The 23,870-nt window shown below is 41.3% G+C and overlaps 1 protein-coding gene across 1 annotated transcript in view; it reads left to right on the plus strand.

The window, feature by feature from the left end:
- MYLK4 (myosin light chain kinase family member 4) overlaps positions 1-23,870 on the plus strand; it is a 75,238-nt gene that overhangs the window by 29,319 nt on the left and 22,049 nt on the right. Inside the window, exon 3 of the mRNA XM_046640744.1 lies at positions 21,021-21,099. Coding sequence (XP_046496700.1) covers positions 21,021-21,099 — 79 coding nt within the window. The remainder of the gene's footprint in view (positions 1-21,020; positions 21,100-23,870) is intronic.

The following is a 23,870-nucleotide window of genomic DNA, read 5'->3' on the forward strand; positions in this document are numbered from 1 at the left end:
AAAGAGATAACTCACATACCTATGCCTTAAATTTAGCCTTACTCTCCACCCAACTGTGCAGCAGAAGCAGCAGCAGAAGCGGCAGCAGCAACATGCCGGCAGCAGCTCTGCCTGCCCATGGGTCCTGTCCCCACGCCAGTGGCGGCAGCAGCAGCTCCCCATGCCAGCAGCATCTCTGACTGCCCGTGGGCCCTGTCCCCACGCAGAAGCTCTGACTGCCCATGGGTCCTGTCCCCATGCTGTTCTATACTATTCTCTAAATAAAAGAGCACTACTGCCAGATCTTAAGAGTCTAAGAAATCTTTCTTTCAACTCCTTGGCTCACCGACCCCGCATCAATTTCCCAATGCCGAACAGCACGTTGCAAACTCCCCGGGCCCAGAAGCAGGTGTAAATTGGATTGCAGAGGTGTGAGGCTGCTCCACGGGGCATGTGTGTGTGCTGGGGGTCCACGCAGGTATCTGCGTGACGTTCCAGGATTTTCATTTTTTATACTAGCTCATTTACAGATTTTGATCAGGTGTGAACTTCTACCAAGAAGACTATAAAACAGCAATTTAACAAGTGAGTCTGAAATGCCGGACGAAGGGTCAGACTTTACACAAATTACATACTGGACTTTTAAAATGAACAAAGTTGCTCTTTCTTTTTCATTTCCTTGAGACGCTCCTGGAAGGAAAGTTCAGGAGTTCACATGGCCTGCTTCGGGCTGCTGTGCGGGCATCTCCCTGCCTGTTCTCAGGCACTTTTCTTTTCCTGAAATGTCCTTTCACTCCTATTCACCTGTCAAAAACCTGTTCATCTTTTAAGGCCTGGCTCAAGCAGCATCTTCACTTCAAAGCCGTGATAATCCAGGATTCAGGCAGACTCTTTTCCCTGTGCTGGTGTGACTCCTCTCTCGCGTCTTTACTGTGCACACATTAGGCATCTATGGAGAGCTCGCGCAGCGAGCCGGCACTGTTCTCGGTGCTCTGCATCTCTTCGCTCACTGAATGCTCCGAAAACTCTATAAGGTAGGAACTACTATTATCCTCATTTTGCAGAGGAAATTGGGACACAGAAAGGTTAAGTAGCTTGCCCAAGTTCACACAGCTAGAAAATGACCAAGGTGGGATTTGAAGGCTGGTTCTTAAATAATCACAGCACAAACGTGGTAATTAGTTGGACAAGGTGCTTACCAGTCTCCCTCACTAGATTACAGGGGATTTTCTCTCAGGGGCTGTCTTACTCCTCTGAGCACACCCAGCATTTTATCCTGAATGAATGAATGAATGAATGAATGATTATGTATGCACACATACTAGCATGGGGTATCAAATTTAAATTTAAACTAATTTAAATTTAAACAGAAGACTCTAAAATGAAGAGAGATTACTCTCTGACCTCAATTCAAGTTTCTCTCTCCACAGGAAACACTGTCAATCATTTCTTGTGATTTCTTCCAGAAGTTTTTATGGACACACACACACACACACACACTTTGAAGAATTTATCCAAACAGGATCACACTTACACACATTCTGCTCCTTGTTAGTGCATACAGGTCTATTTTCAACTTATAAAAAAAAAGAAAAATGATTCATGATATTTTGATTAACTATGATACTTTGAAAATTCCATTGACTTTAGTCCCAAATCCACTTTTTAAAATGTTCTAACCACATGTAGTAACCTCAAATACTTTGGAAAAGAGGGAAAAAAATAAAGAAAGAGATGATTATCTATCTTAACCAATGTGCTTGTAAAGAGTGCTCACTCAGAGCCCTTTCGTTTCTGTTATTCCTTTGCATTTACACAGAAGCACTCACTGATTTTTTTTTTAAAAATGAGCAGAGGAGTGGAGAGCTTTGGGCAGAGCATGTAGACCCTAAAATCCATGGCGGCGACAGTCTTGGGAGCCTGGGGGTGGGGTGCCTAACAAACCACGGAGTCTTGGCTAGCAGAGAGAAGGTTCCATAAATCTTGGATTTTCCAAGGGACTGTAGTTTCACACATGTTCTGAGTTCTTCCAATGTGCACACATTTCATCTCCTCCTCTGGCAGGGAAAACACCTTCATTTTCCATATGGCACAAATGTGCACCTCTCTCAGAAGCGGAGAGCGAGCAAGAACTTTGCAGACGTGAGCCTCAGAGGCGCATATTTGTCGGTGATTTTGACCCTCACCTGCAGACCAGGCGCTCGAAGTGGGGCTCGCTCATTCCTGGAGGTCAGCAAAAGCTCCATTCAGGTCCTCTTCGGGACGCGCTCTGCTTCCCTTTGGTGGATAGAAGCTACGCTCAGGCCTTTAGTGCAGCAGAAGACTGTGACAAGGCCCATGGCCCACAATTGTCTCGATCAGCCTACTTTCCCCTCAGAAAGTTCCCAAACAGCAAAACATATGAAATTAGCTTTTATTACTCAAAAAATATTGTGGTAAAATACACATAACGTAAAATTTACCATCTTAACCATTTTTAAGTGTACAGTTCTGTGGCACATAGTTGGTTCACACTGCTGTACAACCATCACCACCATCCATCTGAAGAACTTTTTCATCTTGCAAAACTGAAATTCTGTCCCTGTAAATACTAACTCCCTATTCTCCCCTCCCCCGAACCCTTGGCAACCACCCTTCCGCTTTCTGTCTCTGAATTTGACTATTCTAGGTACTTTGTATAAGTGGAATGACACAGTGTTTGTCCTTTTGTGAGTGGTTTATTTCACTGAACATGTCCTCAAGGTTCATCCATATTGCGCCAAGTGTCAGACTTTCCTTCCTCTTTAAGGCTGAACAATATTCCATTGTATGGTTAGGCCACATTTTGCTATCCATTCACCTATCAATGGACACTTGGGTTGCTTCCACCTTTCGGCTGTTGTGAATAATGCTGCTGTGAACACGGGTGTGAAAATACCTCTTCGAGTCCGTGTTTTTAATTCTTTTGGGTATATACCCAGAAGTAAAATTGCTGGCTCATATCGTAATTCTATGTTTAATATTTTGAGGAACTGCAACACTATTTCCCACAGCGGCCACATCATTTTACGTTTCCACCAACAGTGCACAAGTGTTCCAATTTCTCCACATCCTCTCCAGTACTTGTTACTTTTTGTTTCTTCATAGTAGTCTTCTGATGGGTGTGAAGTGGTGTCTCATTGTGGTTTTGGTTTTTATCACTTTTCACAGAAAAATCACTCTTTACCCTGGGTTTGGTGGGAGTGGCCATGAGTTGTTTGTGTTTTAAGGAAGAATCATAAAAGCAAAGTTCTTTGCTGAATAGTAGCTCAGGGCATATTGTCAGCCTGTGCTTGGGGCTAAATATGGCATACGACGTTTAAAAGGGGCTGGCAGGGAAACCGGGCACCACCTGCCTGTGCTGACCGTCATGACCGCCGCAGGGGAGTCCTAACAGTTAAATCCTGCCTTGACTCTCGGAGTGGGGAACCCCTCCTCTCCAGCATAACACAGGTGGCAGCTTCGTGCTAACTCTTACGGAAAAGGGAGAATGTTCTTCCAAGTGTAGGGTCACGCATGGACACTCCTATTTCAGCAGTGGTGATGAATGCAACACAGAGATGTAGAGAACTTTTTCTTTTCGCAGTGGAGGATTCAGAGCAGACACTTGAAAATGCTTGTTTGAGGAAGACTAAATCGAGTTAGTGTTTTTGTTGCTTTTCTTTTTCCAAAACACTTCCTCATTTGTCACTGTCATCTTAGCCTCACAATAATCTGGAACTAGTGTAAAGTAAGCCCATTTGACAGAGAGAAACACAGTCTCTGAGATAGTAAATGCCTTCTGCAAGGGCACACAGTTGGTTAGCAGAAAGGGGACTAGAACCCAGCACCTTGGCTGTAGACCAATATTCGGTTTTGACAGAGGTGATCCCATCCGGGAGTTAACATCTCATGGATTTGAATAGCCTGCTTTCTTCAGGACCTTTCGTGGCTTGAGGCAAGACACTCTGTTGAACAGTGGCAGAGAGGAGCTGGTGTCTGGCCATTTCTCCATAAAGTCTTGGGGTTAAAGCCCAGAGCAGGAGGCTGGCCCTATGAAGACAGGTATATCTCAGCTGGGCCTTCTTAACCTCTTGGCACTCCTCAAAACGCTTAGAGATTCGGTCTGGTTAATTCTGCTTAACTTAAGTTTAGAAACCATTGCTTCTGACCTTCATGATCATTAAAATCAATTTCTCAAAACATGAATGTCATAGACTAATGAATTGTCTGGGTTTTGGTTATTGTTGCCCTGCTTAAGTCAAAGATCACTTGAAAATTTATATCACTGATGATGTTCTTTGAATGGCTGGTGTTTTCCTACTGGATTTTAGATAGGCTGAAGTAGACACACAGGTCTGGGCAGAGCTCACCAGGCTATTTGCAAATAGGCAAGCCTACACATAAACGATCCATCTTCTGGAATTTGCTAACTCCAGACTTGCGTGTCAGAGAGAGCACTTGGGTACTCAGGAACACAGCAGGTGAACACCATTGATAGACAAAAGGGAACCAGCTGAGATTTATGGCTTCTCTCCACAGAGGTTATCCATCGGCTCAGCCGGCCTCTGCTGAATACGAGCCCCAGGGCATGATGAAGCTGTTGTTATAGGGCGAGTGGTATCACTTGAGTTCTTGAGGGTGTTAGATGATGGTGACTATTAGTGGGAACATGGTGATGGTGTCTTTAAATAAACCAGTTAACAGCAGTCGCTCTTCTGCCTTAAAACAAAAGATGAGAAAAATTTACTTCAAATTCCCAACTCTGATATGTATTCTGATATATATTTACCTGTGTAAGGATAACTTTTATTTTTACTATTTATATCTCTACAGAAGCACGTTTTGTCAAGGATGCCATGATTGCAGGGAGGAGCTTTAGTTACTGTGAAAAACAATTATCATTTGTGTCTTGTTCTTTGGAATGAAATCCTCAAAGCCCACTTTAAAATTATGTACCTCAAAGTTTACCTTATTTTTTTTAACCAAAGATACCCAACTTTAGCACTGCTTAGAAATTATTTTTGATTAGTCGTTAATGTTATGTATTAAATGCCTGTCTCAGATGCCCTTCCAAACCATCTTTGCACCTCAGAGCTTTTCAGATAATACCACCGTGTTAAACTTTGTTCATGAACAACTGTGTTCATTCCGTGGCGCTGACACTCCACAGAAAAGCTCATGCAAGACAACCAGAAAAGTTTCTTCCTGTGTCCTTATAAAACAAATGATTTAGACTAATTTCTGCCATTAAGTTTCTTACCATGTCTTATGGGAAATTCAGAGGCAGGTAACCTGGATCACAGAAGAGCTTGGTGAAGTTGTGGTTAATTAAAGAACCATACTCAAGACTTGTTAATCAATGGATTGATACGAACCTGGAGCCATGGTTTTCAGTACGTTTTCTGTCATGGCACGCATGGAGGATGACTGTCCTCACCCTAACCTCATGCCCACAGTGGTATGCAGAGTTATGTACAGCCCAGCAGACTGGCCACACCATCACTCTGTCTCTCCCGCTCAAGAAAACACGCCTGGAGACAAGTTCGTACGAGAGACATTATGACGAGAATAAACTCACCATTCTGATTTGGAAAATTAAAGGCTCACAGATTTCTGTACCTCAGACATTATTAGTGATAAATTATTTGTGATCTACAAAATACTAGGTGTGACTCGGCCCTTTTCCCCTCCATCTCATCCTGTTCAACATTTTACACATCAGCTTTAAAGAATACTGAAAAATGTGCTTTGACTCTCCTAAAGAACCACATGGCTTATGAGCTTCTAACAGCGAAGCTGACAGCGGCCTGTAGGAGGAGGCATCCTTCAAAACTGGAAGTGGCTTTCAGGGCCCGAAGACCTACGGTGGGGGAGAGCTTTAAGCCAGTGTTAGCAGGGTTGAAAAGTTGTTAATTTTTGAGAAAGTACTTTTGATACCGCCATTTAAAGAGGTTTTATTTCTGTAAGTCTTGCTCCCAATGGGCTTCTTTTATAAACAGAAATGTCAACGTGATCAATTACTATTCAGGAAAATGTTTTAAAGAAATGATTTCTTATTTTAATAAAATATGTGTTCAATGATGGAAGATTTTCTTTTATTTCACCTCTGGACTGTTAGCTCCTTGAGGACAGGGGCGGAATCTTGATTATTTCTCTGTTGTCAAATCCTAGCACGTCTCCAACAAATACTATTAAAGTTGGGTGAACCGAACTAGTCAACCAAATCTGAAAAAGAAATCTCAACTGGGACAACAGAATTCACTTTCCACTTAAGACAAACTTTGCAAATTAAAGGGATAGTACTTTAGTGAGCTAACCCTTGGGCGATTGTTTCCAACCCTTGACTGCACATGAGAGTCACAAAGCTTGTGAAAAAACATATAGGGCACCAGTTAAAATGGAATTTTGGATAAATAAATGGCCTAAATATTGTATGGGTTATTTATGGTTACACTAAAAAAATTATTTGTTGTTTATCTGAAATTTAAATTTAACTAGGTATCCTATGCTTTCATTTGCTAAATCTGACAACTCGAAGCCTTTAGAAAATACCAGAGTATGGGCCTCACTCCAGAGATATGAATATAATCGGTCTGGAACGGAACACCAGTATTGGTATTTTTTAAAGGCTCTCCAGGTAATTCTATTATGCAGCTAGGGTTGAGAGTCAGTGCCCTATGAGGTGTGTTGCAACTGCAAACCTTGTTCCCATGACTTACAAGTATATGCTTCACCTCCTTTCCAAGGTATCCTGTGCCTTAGCTTCCCATAGGCCAACATTAGTGAGCTGTGGACCCACAGACTTGGTGTAAAATAGGGACTGTTAGGCAGCATTGACCTCTCTGTCCTTCCTTAAACAAGAGAGCTTTTATTTTAGGAATTACTCCCTATTAGAATTTTTGGGGAATGAAGTGTCTCTCAGCAGACACTGGGCTCCTTTTGGTACCTCAAGCCACTGCACGAAGCTTAAGCCAATCGTGGCCTCTACATGGTTCGCAAATGTGTAGCTCCCCCTGTGGGCACCCTGAATTCTCATAATCAGCCTCCTAGGCCTAGCCCCACACCAGAGCACCTCATCTCCCACGGATGCCCCGCATATTAGAACCGGCTTCTGCTGGTCCCCATTTCAACCTTTGGTTGTGTGTGTGAGAACAGAGTCTAGACCTAAAACTTGTCAGCCTGTCTCCTAGAGACTGGAGCTGCATCCTTGGACCCAAGTTCAATATCTGTGTCCTCAATAACCATGGGCAGACCTTTCAAAATTTAGTCTTCCCGACTGGAATACAGAGCAGTGTTTCTTTGGATTCTCACTTGTTCCGCTGTACTCACCTGTTGGATTTCTGGTGCCAATCATGTGCTTAGACATTGGAGCTTGCTATGTGGCCTTGGATTCTAAGGTGGGTGAACCTCCTTCCTGAACTGTGACCAATGTGAGGATGGAGGACTCTAGTGCAAGGCCCACGTCTGGCTCTGTCTTGCTTTGAGTGGGACCCCCCTGCTTCACTGGCAGATCTACAAATAAGACATAAATGTCATAGCATTGCTGACAGAAATGGAAATAACAGGAGGGCAAGCCAACGTGGGCTGTAAGATGTTGGGTTTGTTTAGATGCATAGAATTCAGAATTCTTATAGCATGACCAAATGTTAAGATCTAGTAATCACTGGGATTATGGGAATAAAGACAGAATTTTGAGATCATTTGTATAGAGTTTAACCGAAAAGTTTGGTAAGTCCTACAAGAGGAATAAATCGTGGCTTAATGTTCATAGGTGTCAAATAGACCAGTAGACGAGAAGACTGGTAGAGTGTTATGATGGCCAAAGTAGGAAGCAATGTCACACAGCTATCAGTTTCTGATTATGCATAAACAATGAGTAATGGGATACATTCTAAACTGAGAAAGATCTAAGAGAATGGGGACCATCTGAAATCTGATAGGTACATGGCTTATGAAGGGAGGTTAACCTTTTGGGATATTTTAAAAAGTACCATATCAGAGTTGCTTTTTTAGAAAGAAATCACATGCTGTTTTCAAGGATATGAGCTGTCTAGGAAAATATACTGAGGTGTAGAAGTCAGAAGACAAACCTAGGCCTTCCTATCATATAAAGACTTCCTATAATATAAAGACCATAGTGAGGGAGCCATGTAGGGAGGAGACTAGAAATTTTAGCTATGAGTTGGAGTTCAAAGGAACAAGCCAAAAGATTAAGTGGACTGGAACATATAGTCCTGGGTATAAACAAAACAACAACTCTGTGGGAAGTTGAGAGCTGCCAGAATCCCTAAGTGGACTGAGAGTAGCAAATGTCCTTCTGGGCTACCGAAGATGATGAGACTGATGGCTTAGGTGAAAGCAAATACACTTTTTTGAGATTGGTAATTTCTTCTGCTTTGTTAGTGAAGGAAGTGGAAAGATGAGCCATGATTTTATTTTCACAGTCAAAATTCACAACAATGAAGGCTACATTGTACGACAAATCTGTTAAGTTAAACTTTGATAAGCAAAGATCAACTCTTTGGTATCCTCTGAAAAATGATTTGCAAAACCATTGGAGGAAAATGTAATAAAATACGCTTAAAGGCAAATTTTTAAAAATGGGATTTTCATCAAATAATATCACTCAGAAGTGCACATTTCTATTATTTCTAAGCACAAGTATGTTTACAGGTTCACTGTTAACTTTCCCAGTTTCTATTTTGGAGCTGGTGTTCTTTGATTAATACTTGAACTTAGTAAGAAAACATTTTAGCATTATTAATTATTAAAATAAGTTGTTTAGAGCAAGTATATTTAGAGATGAGGTGGGATCAATTCTATCAAAATTCCTCCTATTTTTAAATTTTAATAAAGTATTAGATTATCTGGGGTAAAAGGTTATGTACACTCTGCAGATGTGAATTTGGCTAAATCAGTATTGATGTGAGCAATATTTTAAAAAAATATGGATGATTATGAATGGTATGCTATTCATTAAAAATATATATCCATATTACATAATAAACTAGTCTTAGTTATTTAATCACTTGAAAAAGTTGAAGATTTTAGGATTTCAAATTGGAAAATTTTTTGCAGCTGGAATCCCCATTTTATAGAAGGTGGATTTTCACATGAGTTGTAATTTTCATCTTGTTAATTTTCCTTAAAATTCAAAAGAAAAGCTGCATTCGACTTTGACATTTATTGTCACGACTTTTAGTAAAGAAAAATTTTGAGGTGATACTAACTAAAAGTAGTATCATAAAATGTGCTTAATACTTTTTATAACATCTACCTGGAAACTGAACTTACTTTTACATAACACTGCTTCTCTATTAGATAGGAAAAGTTGATGCCAATATGAGTAATTTTGCAGGAGTGAATAGAAAATGAACGTAGGAGCAGGTGAAGGACGTTTCATGTTCCGATCTGACTGATGTTGCTGCAGCGAGTTATATACTCGTGTAAATGTACTCCACCAATAATGAGCTCAGTTTGAAAAATATATTGCTTAGAACTAAATTAAATCAAAATGAAAAATTTTACAGTGATTGTTAAATGCCAAATTGAACTGATCTCATTAAACGTGAAATTCAAGTATATTTAGACTATTGCTTAAATTTTAATACATGAAAATAATGAGATATGACCAGAATAGTTTGAAAAAGTTCCTTCTATTTTTTTTTAAAGCAGTTTCTCATTTCACAGTTTAGATTTATTTTCTGGAATTTGATGAAATAGCTTAGCACATGAGTATGGAGCAGGTAGTGCCTCTCAGTTAGTGGAGGAGAAGCAAACATGTTTTGGCCCACGTTTTATACAGGTATTTTGCTCATGATTTTTACTTAAGCTTGTTAACTTTGCGTGTAAGTCAGAGTTCACAGAGAAGAAAAAGTTCATTAAGTGCTTTGAGAGGCACAGCTGCATGTAGGAAACACAGACAGAGCACAGTTTTGTACGAGGTTTCTAACTGAAAGCAGACTTGAACTCTGTTCCTGGAGTACCCGTAATTGAACTTTCCACTAGTGATTGTGCATTTCTGCTGCAAAGCCACCTGTCACCTCATTGTAGGCATTTATTGATTTATTGCTCTTCTGGGTGTAGTCCAGCAAACGGTCTCCAGGAAGGTCGATGAGCAAGTCTGCACTTTTTTTGGCCTCCTAAGGAAACACACAGCATTCGTGATGCGGCTCTCCTCTTCTTCCACGGAGAATCCAAGCGGGGCCCTCTACAAGCCAGGGAAAGTAGGCCAGTCCCTCCCAGGGCTCAGGCGTTGTCTTGCCAAAGGCTAAAGAGCCTCTTCGGATACTTACTGCAGGTGCTGATAGAATTTTCTTAATCCTGTCCGTTATTACGTCTTATCTGAGACAGATTTTTTCCTCCAAACAAATACAGTCACTTTAAAGTTGACTTGACCTATGTACTTCTCACTACAGCAGCCCAATACCAAAACATAGATTAATGCTTATGCTTATACCAGTCCCTAACATAAATTAATCTGTAGGTGTCTACTTCTTCTTAACATCATAGAAAAACAATGTATGACAACAAATGGAATACTGAGAACTGTGTGCATTTGAATAATGCATTGTAGTGGAATGTGGAAAAAATCACCAGTATTATCAAGAGCCATCCCTTTTAGCAGAAACGTTTTTAAACATTATTTAAATCTCCTATAATCAGGTTAAATTGGGTAGAATCTCATTTTCTCCTCTCCAGTTGAGTTGATTGGGCTACATGGTCTTTAAGGTCTCTTCAAATTCTAAATGGATTTTGTGATTTGCTAAGTTTCCTATTTCTTTGTGTTATTTTGAACCTTTAAAATACTGTGTTCTTTTGTGGTAAACTGTGTGGCTGGGAATACAGAGCAGTTATGGATCTAACCCACTGGATTGGGAGGCAAACTCCTTCCATTATCTTAATTTCTTTCTAAAATCTAATTTAAATCCATGATGTTTAAGTCTAAGCTGATTTTTCAGATTTCTTCTTGTTCTGCACTCAGGCAATGTGGAAAATAAATAGCTAATTTCCATAATAAAAAATGCTACCTTTTGTTTGTTTTGGTTTTGCTTATTGAAATAGCAATCTATTGCCTTGGAGAATAAGAGAATTGTTATTCTTATTTGAACCAGCAAATAAAGCTCCCCATTTAAACAGGGAGGCGGGGTCACTGCCATTGCTGCCTGAGACCACAAATTTGAAAAGGGACCGGAGGGATCTGTCTGATAAGCCCATCCCCCACACCACTGGTTACTACCTGGGTCAAAGTTTGAGAAGAAACAGTAGAAGAGCCTCAGGACCACTCCCATCGCACCCTCTTCCCTTGTAGGAAGGGGCAAATGGGAACCTTGATGATAAAGTCCCCAGGGGAGCTCCTTCCATGGTGCCTAGGCTAATGCAGGAGGGAGAACCTAAAAACTACATTGAAGCAAAGCCCTGGGCTGCTGCGAGATGGAGAACTAAGTAAATAGCATCCCACCAAAGAAACAAGCACACTGCTTCTTTCTATGTCTGCCATGAAGACATGTTTACTTAGGCACTTGGTAATACTAAACCATCCCCACAACAGAAGACAGAGTCCAGGGGTGAAGATATTTGGGAAAGCACTGAGAAGCGGTTTCTTGTCAGTGTATACAGCTTCAGAGCGTGCTCTTTAACTGTGCCAAGCTTTATTGTAGATTCTGTGGTATCACTGAACTTTCGAGCAGAGGGGACGGTAGCGTAAGGAATGTCGTGTACAATTAGACTGGCTACTGAATCCCCCTTAGAGAGGCTGCAAAGGACTTCAGCAGTAAAGTGCAGAGGCTTTTGTTTCGCACCTATTTTAGTGATGAGTCAGGCGATGCACAAAGAAGTTTAATCTGACAGCTCAGAGAACATAGCTGCTGTTGGCTCTGCCTTCTGGCAAAGTTAAGTTCCGTAACCACAATGAAGCAAATGTGGCAGTAACAATACCCAACTCTGACCTCTTCTCATTTCCAGCATCAAAAGTATTTAGTGAGTGTCTTTCTGAGCTAATGTGTGAAAGCATGTTAAAAAAGTTATGGTCAATGCAAAGACACGAGTAATAGATCTTAAATAATACATTCAGCAAACGAATGTTTATAGTACAGTCCGATTTTCATAGATATAAGATTGGTGAGAAAGTGGTAGAATAGTAAATTACTGCAGTAACCCACAGTGAAGAGCGAGTCTCAGATGTTATTGGTGACACAAACATTTGGATTCCCACAAGGGTCTGAGAACACTATGAGCTCATTCCGAGAGGGGCAGGCCAACAAACCGCATACGTGAAAGTGGGAACTTCTAAGTGCCCCAGGAGCCTGGAGGCTGGACATGAAAGCCTGATATTGAGGAGAATATAAGAAAGGATGTGCTATGGCATTCCTTAAGGCGCCTTCTCTCTCCAGTTATTAATCAATCAGTCAATCAATAAATCAATCAGAGACTGAGTTAAGTGCTAGAGATACTAAGATGTCTAGGCAGAGTCAGACACGCAAACAAATAATTATAATGCACTATGATAAATACATGACAGACACGTAGACAACAAAGATGGAAGAAAGACTGACTCCTCTTTTAGTATAAGGATATGGGAAGGCAGTGTTTCAAGGAAGAATCCACAAAGGAAACTTCTTGAGTAGGGTCTTAAGTAATGAGCAGGAATTCCCTATGTTTTCTCAAAGTGTGGTCCCTGGACCACTCACATCAGAATCACTTCGAGAGCGTGTGAAAATGTTCTTGGGCTCCAACCAGACCTACTGATTAAGAATCTCTTGGGCAGGAGTTTTCTGAACTTCAAGATTGCTGTCCCGCGGTCAAAGGTGGGCAAAGGCTTTGCTGGCAGCAGTGCCCCCACCTCCTCTTCACTCATCAGCCCTTGCTCTCTCCTTGACTGTCAAGGCACACTTTCCAATTTCCCACGAATAATTAACTACAGAGATAGCATTAAAAAAATAAAGAACTTTTATTCAAATATTGAAAATTACAGGGCTAGGAGCCTACCATTGTGGCCGTGTGTGTTCATATTATATTCATGTTCTCTGGGGCAGAACTGAATTTAATAACTGGGACATCACAGTCACTCGCCTATCAGAATGGACTGCATTGGCACGGAGACCTGAAGTGCCCTGCCATGCTAGATGGTGACCCTCTAGTTATTGGATCTTATAAGGGTCCTGAGGTGTGGCAGGGAGGCCAGGTCAGGAGTTGGGAGGGGGGTCCTGGGGGGGTCTCAGAACATCCACTATTCACCAATCAGTACAGAAATATTTCCCTATTTTAGTAACTGGCACAGTACTAGTATACCAGTGGAACATTTTCCTGTCTGTATACAATAAAACAAAAGACAATGAGATAGAAACACAAAGGATTCAGTACGGTATTTATACTCTCCATTAATTGAGAGCTTACTCTTAGGAGCAAAAGCAAAGACAAGTAGATGGTATTAGAGAGTATCTGCATACTTTAAAATTTTTGATTCATAAGAACTGGGCTACACAAAATTACTTTTCTTCCTTTGAAAGTTAATAGACACCTTTATGGCAAGCAAATTATAGCACTTGTATTAATAATCCTAACTGTATTCTTTACATTTTGGAGCTGATCGGAATGCATTTCTAATTCTGCAGAGCTGATCCTTGGCAGTTTCCACTGCAGCTTAGTCACTTTAAGCTGCTGTAAGGAAAGAGACTGGGCGGCTTAACCAGCAGACATCTCTTTCTCACAGTTCTAGAGGCTGGAAGTCTGAGGTCAGGGTGGCAGCATGGTCTGGTTCTGGTGAGGGCTCTCTTCCTGGCTTGTAGATGGCCACCTTCTCTCTGTATCTTCACATGTCAGAGAGAGAGGAAGGCCCTGATCTCTCCTCCTTTTCTTATAAAGACACTAATCTTATCATAGGAACTCCACTCTCATGACTTCATTTAAACCTAATTACCTTCCAAAGGCCCACCTCCTAGTACCATCATATCGGGAGTTAAGAATTCAATATATGAGTTTAGGCGAGTCACAAAAATTCCAGATCCAGCCCGATCCTGATTGGGTAGGTGGTGGGGAGGGGGCTGAGGGTCTGCGTTCCTACCAAGTTCCCAGGCAGGCGATGCCACTGATGCTGGCCAGAGGCCTACTTTGAGTAGAAGCAATTAGACAACTAAATGTTTGGGGATAGTAGAAACTCATTAGTTTATATCTACAAGAGTTTGTATTACGTATTCCAAATGCAGAGGCTTTTAAAGAGTTTTTGCAGTTTCTCATTGCTTTCCAGAGAGAACTTTTTAAAGACACTTTGCTTTGTAGTGTGTTTGCAAAATTTGCCATACAGGAGAAGATGTGGAAAGGCAAACTGCCAGGATGTTAAATATTTTGCTCAGTAAATCTAGGTTCAGATCTCTGAACTTCCCTTACAACCCACAGGACCACACATCACCTCACCTTAGGAAACACTGAGCTCCCGTGAGCCCCTGCCAGCATACGCCACCTCCACGAGCCAGCCTGCGGGGAGAGACTGCACTGAAAGCTGACTGCTTACTCCGAGGAGACAGGAGATGGAGTGATAAAAACGAACCTAAAATAAAAATTAAAAAGCATACTCAGAACTCCATGTGAAATGAATGCTTATAAAACTGTCTGCGGTGGGAAGAAATCAAAGAGTTTTATTAGGTGATGAAAAAACACTGTAAACTTCATGTGAAAACATTCCAAGATTTGGTCTTGTGAAGTACAAAAGAGGAATTTTACTAAGACTCATTTTAATCAAATGAACATCAAGGAGCAATAATCCCATTTATACCTGCATTTGAAATTGGTTATTAACACACGCACGCATGCACACACACACACCGTTGCACTTTCTTAGTAAGCTTGCTGCACAGTTTTTGAAGTGCTCAGGTGCTATTCTGGTGACGGAATCCCAAGAAGGCAGAGGCACCCACGATTTATGGTGTTCAGATACACTTTTGTGTTAAGTGCTATAAATCACTCTACGTCCTCTGAGGTGGTGTTTCTCCACTTTTGCCTGAGCCCGCCCCTCTTCTGCTCACCTCCATTTTGGTGGAAGAATTAAATCACTTTCAATCATTAAATTTTGACCAGGAAACCAGGCAGAAGGATTTCAGGCTAAGGAGTGGTTGGGAACGTCGGCTCTTTTATGGGCCTGCCCTCCCTAGACGTCATTTTTGGACGAGGGGATTTGTGGTCTCCACACTCATTTCCACACATGTAGTTCCGGGTGGCAGGTGAGGAAGAGGCAGTGGTTTGCTGGGTAATCCATCTGGGAGAGGATCAAAGACCCTTGCTGGTGGGCAGGAGGCACCACGGATTAAGGGAAACATGATGTGTCCAGTGTTATTATTATTATTCAAAACTGTGGCAAAGCAGAGCAGCCTGGGTGGTGAGGAGGACTCAAAAAAAAAGAAAGAAAGAAAGAAAGAAAGTCAGAGTGAAGGGAGCCAGAGCTCACAGAGGCAGGGACTCCAAAACCCTTGCACTACAGCAGAGTCCCTGGGGCTTGGGGGGATTAAAAAAGAAATACCAGTGTCCAGCCACACCCCCTCCTCAGGGGTAGGACCAAGGCATTAATAGTTTTCAAACACTCCCCAGGTGGGTGAGAACCACCACCTTAGAGCAAGAGAGAGTGTGGGCTGGGAAGGTGGCAGATGGCACACAGGGTCTGCAGGACGTGCAAAGTCCCAGTGGCAGTTTGAGTGGGAAGATAAGAGCAGTTATAAGTCAGAGGGCTCCTCACTTTCTGTTTGGGGGGGACAGGAAAGGTGACTGTGGGAAGGAAATAAAAATATATGAATCTGTTATAAGACATGTTAGGTAAGCTCATCCATCGGACACAGATGAGGAAAAAATAAAATCCATGTCATCAAAGTAACTAAAATTTTAGGTGAAGATTCTTAATTTGTTCCAAGTTAATTCTAACTAGTTCTTTTAAAATCAACAAAGGCAGGCTGGATAGAAGAATGGAGGAGAGTGAACATTTTTAATAATTTGTAGCTCTGATCCACTGCCTGGCCCCAATGGTAGCAGGGCAGATATTAGGGGTCGGTCACTAACTGATCTCTTCTTGGCCTTGTCACACCTCCTCACGATCAAACACGCGGCCCACATGGTCTTGGCTCTAGCAAGGGGTTGTCAGGATAAGAAAGCCTGACAGTGTATTTAAACTAAGTCTGTTGTCAATAAGGGATGGCCTGGGAGGGCACATTTGACCGTGCTCTTCTCTATTCAGTCTTTTCTTGCTGCGGGAGGCTGTTACATGTGGTAGCACTCTTTTTTTATGGTATTGCCCAATATATCTTATAATCGAATGAAAGTGAAATTATCCACGTATCTTTACTTGGCAGATGGTCCAATTGGACATTCCTGAATCAGCAGCTTTAATTTCAGGCCCCTTCTTGATATATCCCCGAGAAGTCCCGTTTACCCGGATTCTGAATGAAGCACTGTCAACGTGACTGTGGGTGCCTCCAAAGCCTTTAACGTCCTGGCTCGGTTGTTTTCTCAGGTGACTGTTTGATGACACTTGATGCTTCCAGCAGCCTGGGGAGGGTGCATGTACTGAGTTCTGAGGTTAAGGCGAACACTTTCCCTTCCTGGATTTGGGCAGTCAGATCTGGGCCAGCCTTACTCCACGCCAGTCCCCACAGACCACAGAAGAGGTGACTTCTTCTCTATGTGTAGACTTTCTCTATGTATTCCTTCAAGCTCTGTTTTGTTTCTCTCCCCGAGAAGGAGCTTAATCAAACTTTAACAAAGTCATTATAAATCGTTTTAATATTGTTTTTATGTTTCTAGGCATTAGGTTAAAATTACCTAAAATTGTTCATCTTGGCATCTCCGTTAAGCAGTAATACGAAAAGCCCTCAGCTCAGGGTATGTAGTTAGTCTAGTCATGTCCCACTGTGATGTTAAGAAAACAATCTTCTGTAGCAACGATGATCCCAAAATGCAGGGCTGTGGATACCACGTAAGTGACGTGATGTGATGCAGAGAACATGAGAGTCAGTGACAGCAATGCATTTCAGGCGGCGCCCGGGGTAGGCTGGCTTTTCAGTGCTGTAGTCTGATGCAAGAATGTTCTCTCAAGAAGAGCATCAGTCCTGAGAGCACCTTCCTTCATTGCACATGGGGTCACCATCATTTTTAGAACCCTGACCCCCTGTGTGGTGCCGAGGGGATAAAGGTGAAGAGATTGGTCCATATCCCAGTTGGGGGGACAGCCACGTCAACAGACGGTGTAATAACCTGGAAAATGAGCTCTGCATTTCAGAGGTCCAGAGAAGGGGCAATGCTCTTAGCCTTTCTGTTCTTTTAAAGTGAAGTCCATTTTAGGGTTGATTTTTTTTAACTGATTTTTATTGAACGGGAATGAAAAAGGAAAAGCAAAGTTGTTCAATTCAATGAATGTCCCTTTTGGTTACTCCACCACTTTCAGGACAAGTAGAGCTGTAGTGTAGGACTGGGGCAGGCTTGGAGTGGACGGTGAGAGTGAGCCCCTGGACCCGGGCAGCCAGGCACACTCTGTGGATTTGACGTTGCCGTCCTCTTCGGGTCTTGACTCTACGGCAGTAAGTGAGTCTATAACCAAGACAAGAGTATAAAGTGCATACAATTGGTTTAAATTGTCAAAAAAATCACTTCAGGAATGAATCTTAACCTCTTAAAAGCAGTATTTTGTAGAAGGAGAAAAAGAGTTTGCTAGAATTGAGCCGATAGTTCTAATTATGTACTTGCCCTTGAACCCACTAATTCAAATGATTCTTCTAAAACACACATTTCAGAAAATCAGAATGTGAAACATAGCGTTATCTGGAAGAATCGTCTCCAAATTATTTTGATTTTGCACTGCCATCAGTAAAATATTTTTAAGCATCATCCCAACATGTTTATTTACAAGTTGTATACATTGATAAATAATTATACATGTATATTTATTTTTGTAAAGAACATTTAATATATTATAGATACTTATAAATTATATATGTGTCCAATTTCATTAACACATATTTTAAAACATATGTAAAATATAAGTTTTGAAGGAATGGAAAATGAACAGAAATGAGTTCTAACATTTCCTTCCTGCTCTCTGAAGACTGCCTTCTACTCGCTCTGGGGACACAGTCCCACTTAGGACGCCGGCGTCGGGCACTGGACAGAGAGGGCAGAGAGCAGAACTGTGCACTGAATACTTGGACCTTTGGGCCAAGACTCTTTCTTCCTTACGCCATTCTAAATTCACTGATGTATTATTATAAAAGGCATGGATAAATGGTCCCAAAAGGAACCCATGTGCAAATATCTAAGTATTTATTCAGCGAATGAATAAGTGAGTGAGTTTGCTTGAAATGAAGCCTTTGTGCTCGTCTTGGTCATTGGCATGAATTCAGCAGAGGAAACAATCTCTGACATGATTTTGATCCCTAAGCAGAGGGTGAGGGGAATCCTTTCAGGAACATCATGCTTAACAGCACTGTCCTGTCCTCTTTAATCAGTAGAAAATATATTCCTTTTTAGACAACAAACTAGATGTTTCTACAGACTTGTGCTTTCTATTTTAGCAACTTCTGCCCATAACTTGGAAGCACAAAGTAAAAACTCTTCATATTGAAGTTGCTGTCCAGAAACAGAAAAGGAGAAATGCAAATTGTTTTTTGGAAACTCTTTAGTTCAAAGTTCCTCTAGATGTCAGTATTGCATAGGGAAATGAAAATACAATACCTTGTGGCAATGAATAAAGACCTTCCTACATTATTGAAATGGTGAAACATATGTGATATACAATTGGTGAAGAAAAAATCAGCCTCATTTGGAAGCTAGTTTCTCATATTCCTCAGGATCGATGCTTCTCCTGTTGGTCAAGTCAGACTGCTGTACCCAAAGAATGTTGGCACAGCTGGTGGACATTTGCCACTGACACGCAGATGGCTTTAGAGGCTAATGCCGATTGATCAGCATTCCACGGAGTCTTACAACCAAATTCTCAATTTTACATATTTTGATGGACTGAAATTGCCTGACACACATCAGTTTTCATTTTCCACCTATGCTTTCACCATCATTTTCATGCCATCAGAGTAAATCCAGAAGCATAATGCCTATCCACCAGGAGTTTTAATGTCAAAAGAGAAATGTTGAAAGATAAAGTTATAAAATACGTTAAATATAATTTCTTAAACTATTTTATTTGACTAATTTGAACATACACTTTCAAAATTTCTTTTAAATTCTCTCTTGCCTTCTTTCCATGTTAATTCTAATCTTTTGACCAATAAATAGTTATTTCTTCACTCTACTATATGTTTTCATTTTATGCCCTTCTCTCTTAATCTTCTTTCTTTATCTACTCCAGTTGCCGGCTATGTGGTAGGAATTCAATAAATACTAACAATTAATGTTGTCTATAATCTTCTATTTCTTTTCTCAGAGTGACAGTACAGTGTAGTAGTTAGGAGCACAGACTGAAGTAGACATTTGAGTTAGAATCCTGGTTATACCACTTCTGAACTATAAAACCCTAGGAAATTACTCAACTTCAACATAAAATGGAGCTAATAGTGTCTAACCCAAAGCGTTGCTGTAAGGAGCAACTGAGTTAATAATGTAACGTGCTTAGAAAATTGCCTTGTCATGGTCAGTGCTGAGTATATATTACCCACCAATATTCATCATCATTGCTGTCTCATCACCACCACCATCATTACACGGTCATCATCATTAGCACCATCATAACCATCATCATCGTCATCACTGTGTCCCAGTCTCTGGGCCAAGCACCAGGAATTCAAACATGAACCAGCCTTCTTGCTCACTTGAGGTACATAATCTAGTGGGAAATTGAGAGGAAAAAAAGATTAGTAAAGTGTTGCAAGGGAGACCAAGTTTGGGGGTACGTGCTGAGGGTTGTGCAAGCATAGAAGAGGGAGCAACTGTCTCTGTTTGAGGACGCAGAAGGACACTCTCCCTGCAGATGGAAAAGTATGCATATACCATTCCTGAACTTGCGCTTAAAAGAGAGAGGAAGTTACAAACTCCAAAGCTTTAATCTAATTTAGTTTTCCACAGATTTACTAAACATGACTCCGTGTTCCAAGTCCCTGGCTGGAAACTGGAAATGCTCTGAACCTATGGGACTGGCCTTCAGATTGTTTAAAAGCACATTTGCAATGTGTCTTGCTATCTATGAGCGGCACTTACATGGTATTTCATGCTTGCAAGTCACCCTAGGGCAAATTTTGCTCTTTCCAAAGACAAAAAGACCGATTCTTGGGACATCTGTACAACTTCATTACTCTACAATGAATAACTTCAGAATTTGTGATGATTTGGGTGGATTGGGCTAATGTTTACCTTTTATGTGGTATTTAAAAAGGGTTTGATGTGCTAATTCAAAGAAGCCAGGACTGTGACAAGAATGTTTATCTGCTTAGGAAAAGGGCCATCTGTTCTAAGCAATGTGAAAGCTCCATTCATAAAAGCTTACCTCAGTCTCCTACCTTCTGGTTTACAAAACCCACTCGCGTATATTCTCTCACTTTTATTCGATTTGTATGTGAACCATATCTAGACAATACAAACAGCAATCAAGGGTCACATACACATTACCAATATTCTTTACTCTGTTCATGAAGATGAACAAATGTAGATGGTTCTACAAACCATGCCCGAGTTTTACAGAATTTCTTTAAAATAGTGAGTTCATTTGTTTTCAAATATTGCAGTTTATACAGGGTTTCATTAATTCAGATTGCTCCTCCCTCTAAATTACTATTAATTTTTGTGTTTTTTCTGTGTTTGAATCATGTAATACCCTGGTTCTCAATCTGGGGCAATTATGCCCCCAGAGAACATTTAGCAATTTTGGGACACGTTTTTGGATGTTACAACTGGCAGAGGGAACGCTATCGACAGCTGGGGGACAGAGATGCTGCTAAAGATCCTGTAATGCACAGCACAGCCATCGCAGCAAAGGATCATCCAGCCCCGAGGGTCAGCAGTGCTGAGGTTGAGAAACCCTCTGTTTTATGTAACCTCAATTGTCAATTGTATATTCACAGGCTAAGGAGAAGGTGCGGTCACACCCCAGCCAGAAGGAAACGGCATCTGTCAAAGGCAAAAGGACGTCAGCCCTTGCAGGTAACATCTTCAGAAGACTAGAGATTTGTGGGTAAAGACAGCTCAGCCATAAAGTCCTGTCGTTGTTGTTCTCGTTCAGAGGAGATGACACATTCATGAAGCCCTGTGTCGGGAGAAGAGCTGGAAGGACACCTTTATTTGATTGGGGCTTTGGTTCCCACTAGTGTACAAACTAGAAAATCTTTGGGAACCCAATTGTCAGTCCGTTGGTGGTGTTCCCGTCTACTTTGCTTTCCAAAGCTTATTTCTGTTGATAAAGAGAAACCTGAATAGAGATACCATTTTGTGAAGCCAAAATTATACTGATCACGTGTGTCTTCCATTAAAATTTTTTGTGTCCTATGGTGGCTTTTAGAGAGATCTTCCCAGAAGAATCAGCCCTCCTCTGAGAAAGAAAAAGTTAATAAACTCAACAAGAAAAATGACGAGAAGACCAGTGCCTCTCTGGGTCAGAGAACTTTTGCTACCTTTCGTACAGAAAGACCACAAGACGAGGTAGAAGATTTTTCTCTAAGAAATTCCATAGAGCCAAGAGAAAATATAGAGGAAAGAGACATTTCATGCACAGAGAGACTGAACAGACAAGAAAATAATAGTGCTGGAGATGATAAGCACGCTACTGTGGATAAAAAGGAACACCTATGTTTAAAGGAGAGAAAAATGGGCTTCATTCCAAGGAAGAAACTGGTGAAAGTGAAGCTAAGAGAAAAGGAGGATCAGCAATTGTGAACGAAACAGTGTTGGACAAGTGTTCACATAGAAAGCAATAAGTTGATAAAACTAATGGGGATCAATTCTATGAAAGGTAGTGTTTAAAGCATTACACCTCTACAGCTGAGGATTTTCATAGACCTGTGTGCCATTGCAGTTGAAGGCCATATGCAAAGGATAACTGAAGCGAGTTTTTAAAGCAATGGTTTAGAAACCAGTTTCCCAGCTTGTGTGGATTTCTTGGCCATGTTTTCTTGCCATTATTTTTTCTCCCTGCCTGTGACGTTTTCAGGCTAAATTTTATTGTTTTCTGTCTTCCAGCAACTGATAGACAAAGAAAATGATTATTAGGACTCATGTCTATTAGTAGTTTTTAAAGATCAAGAAGAAGCTCTTATTTTAGCATTATAAAGCACATCCTTCCTAACAAGAATTGAATAATCATCAGATTTATTTGTAAGTTAAAAACCTAATTCTTAAAAAGTTTACCTACCTTATTATACGTGATAAATTTGCTATTTTCTCCAAAATCTTGTGAGGATTGAGTAACAAGTAGGTTATTGAATGACTCTCCCTCAACTGCAAAGTTTCACGTATAAATTCACGTCATTATGTAGCCAATTAAAATTAATTACTCTACATTACGATGAGTTACAGAATGTATTTGGAACAAAGAGTATCTAAACATCCACCTGGGGTCTTTTTTAGGGACTTAAGATATAATTCTTATTTCATTTTTTGATAATGTATATGAAATTTAATCATGGAGAAGTCTGATTTTCCAGGAACTAGATATATACATTAATGTTTACTCAGAAAGTCCATCTCTGGGAAGCTGTGCTTAGCACGGTCAGGAACTGCTGAGCAACTCCAATTAGGGCGAGTCTCTCCCCAGTTAGGCTCCTGTCGCTGCTGTTAATAATCAGGGGGACCGTTGCTTCTTTTATTATGCTTTAATTTAGTCATTTCTCTCTTCTACGTTAAAGGAAGTGAAAAATGAAGATCGAATTAGGTATTCATAAAGTGACTGCTTTTGTAAGGGGTCAGCGGAAGGTCGGGGTGGCGGCGAGGCCGCCGGGAGAGCCTCTGGGATTCTGGTTCTCTCTGCCTGTTCTCGTGCAGCTTAGCCTTGACGAGGAAGCATACTGCTCCATTTCATCCGCAAACACTGACATCGCCAGCTCTCCGTCACAAGCTTATGTCCCTTCACCAAAACAGCATTTTGGGGAACCTTTAGTTCTAAGAAATTTGATTATCTGAAAGTTTTGTCCCTGAAACTTTGAGAGCTGCAGCTGGATTTTATTTTCCAGTTGTATCACTGGCGCAAAAGCCATTTCTGCATCACGAATCCCGGGAAACTCGGGGATAGGACCCATTTTCCAGAAGTCTGAACCCACAGAGCATGCTGGCAGCAGCACGCGGGGAGGGACTGAGGCGCGCGCCATCAGGGAGCATGAGAGAAAGAGCGGGCGCCGCGCGGGGCGAAGGACCAGGACGGGACGCGCCGGCCCAGGGCGCCTGCGAGGCGAAGCCCTGGGGGCCGCTGGAGCTGCGACCGCCACGCGCCAAGACCTGGTGACCCGGTTGCGTAGGGAGTGGCTTTTGTTTCAGCCTCTGAAAGCTTCTTAACCTTTTCCAGCAAGCATTTCCAACTAAATTTCACGTAGCCTAACAGCCTGAAGGAGACCTAACGCCATATTGACGCCGTTTTGTATGTTGCACAATCACTCTCTCTTTTTTTTTTTGGTCTGAAGTGATGAATGCCACCAAGAGAATTCTTCCATAACTTCTCTATTTTTCAGCATATTTATGTGAGAGGTGACTGCCCATATCATACCAGATTCCTGGAGATTTATATTATCTGAATTTTTAAAAACATTAACTCTCATCAGAGAGCCTAGCACCAGAAAAGTGCTCAAGAAATACATGTTGTGCACATTTTTGAAAGCAAAGTTCTCCTCTCCTGACCTCCCTTCTATCCTTTGTACCCATGTAAGAAGCCGCGTGTAGCAGATGCTTAAATAATGAATAAATGGGGAAGTGAATAGGTTCATGGCAAG

This window comes from Equus quagga, chromosome 15 (genome assembly GCF_021613505.1).
Source record: "Equus quagga isolate Etosha38 chromosome 15, UCLA_HA_Equagga_1.0, whole genome shotgun sequence".
In the NCBI taxonomy this organism is placed as follows: domain Eukaryota; kingdom Metazoa; phylum Chordata; class Mammalia; order Perissodactyla; family Equidae; genus Equus; species Equus quagga.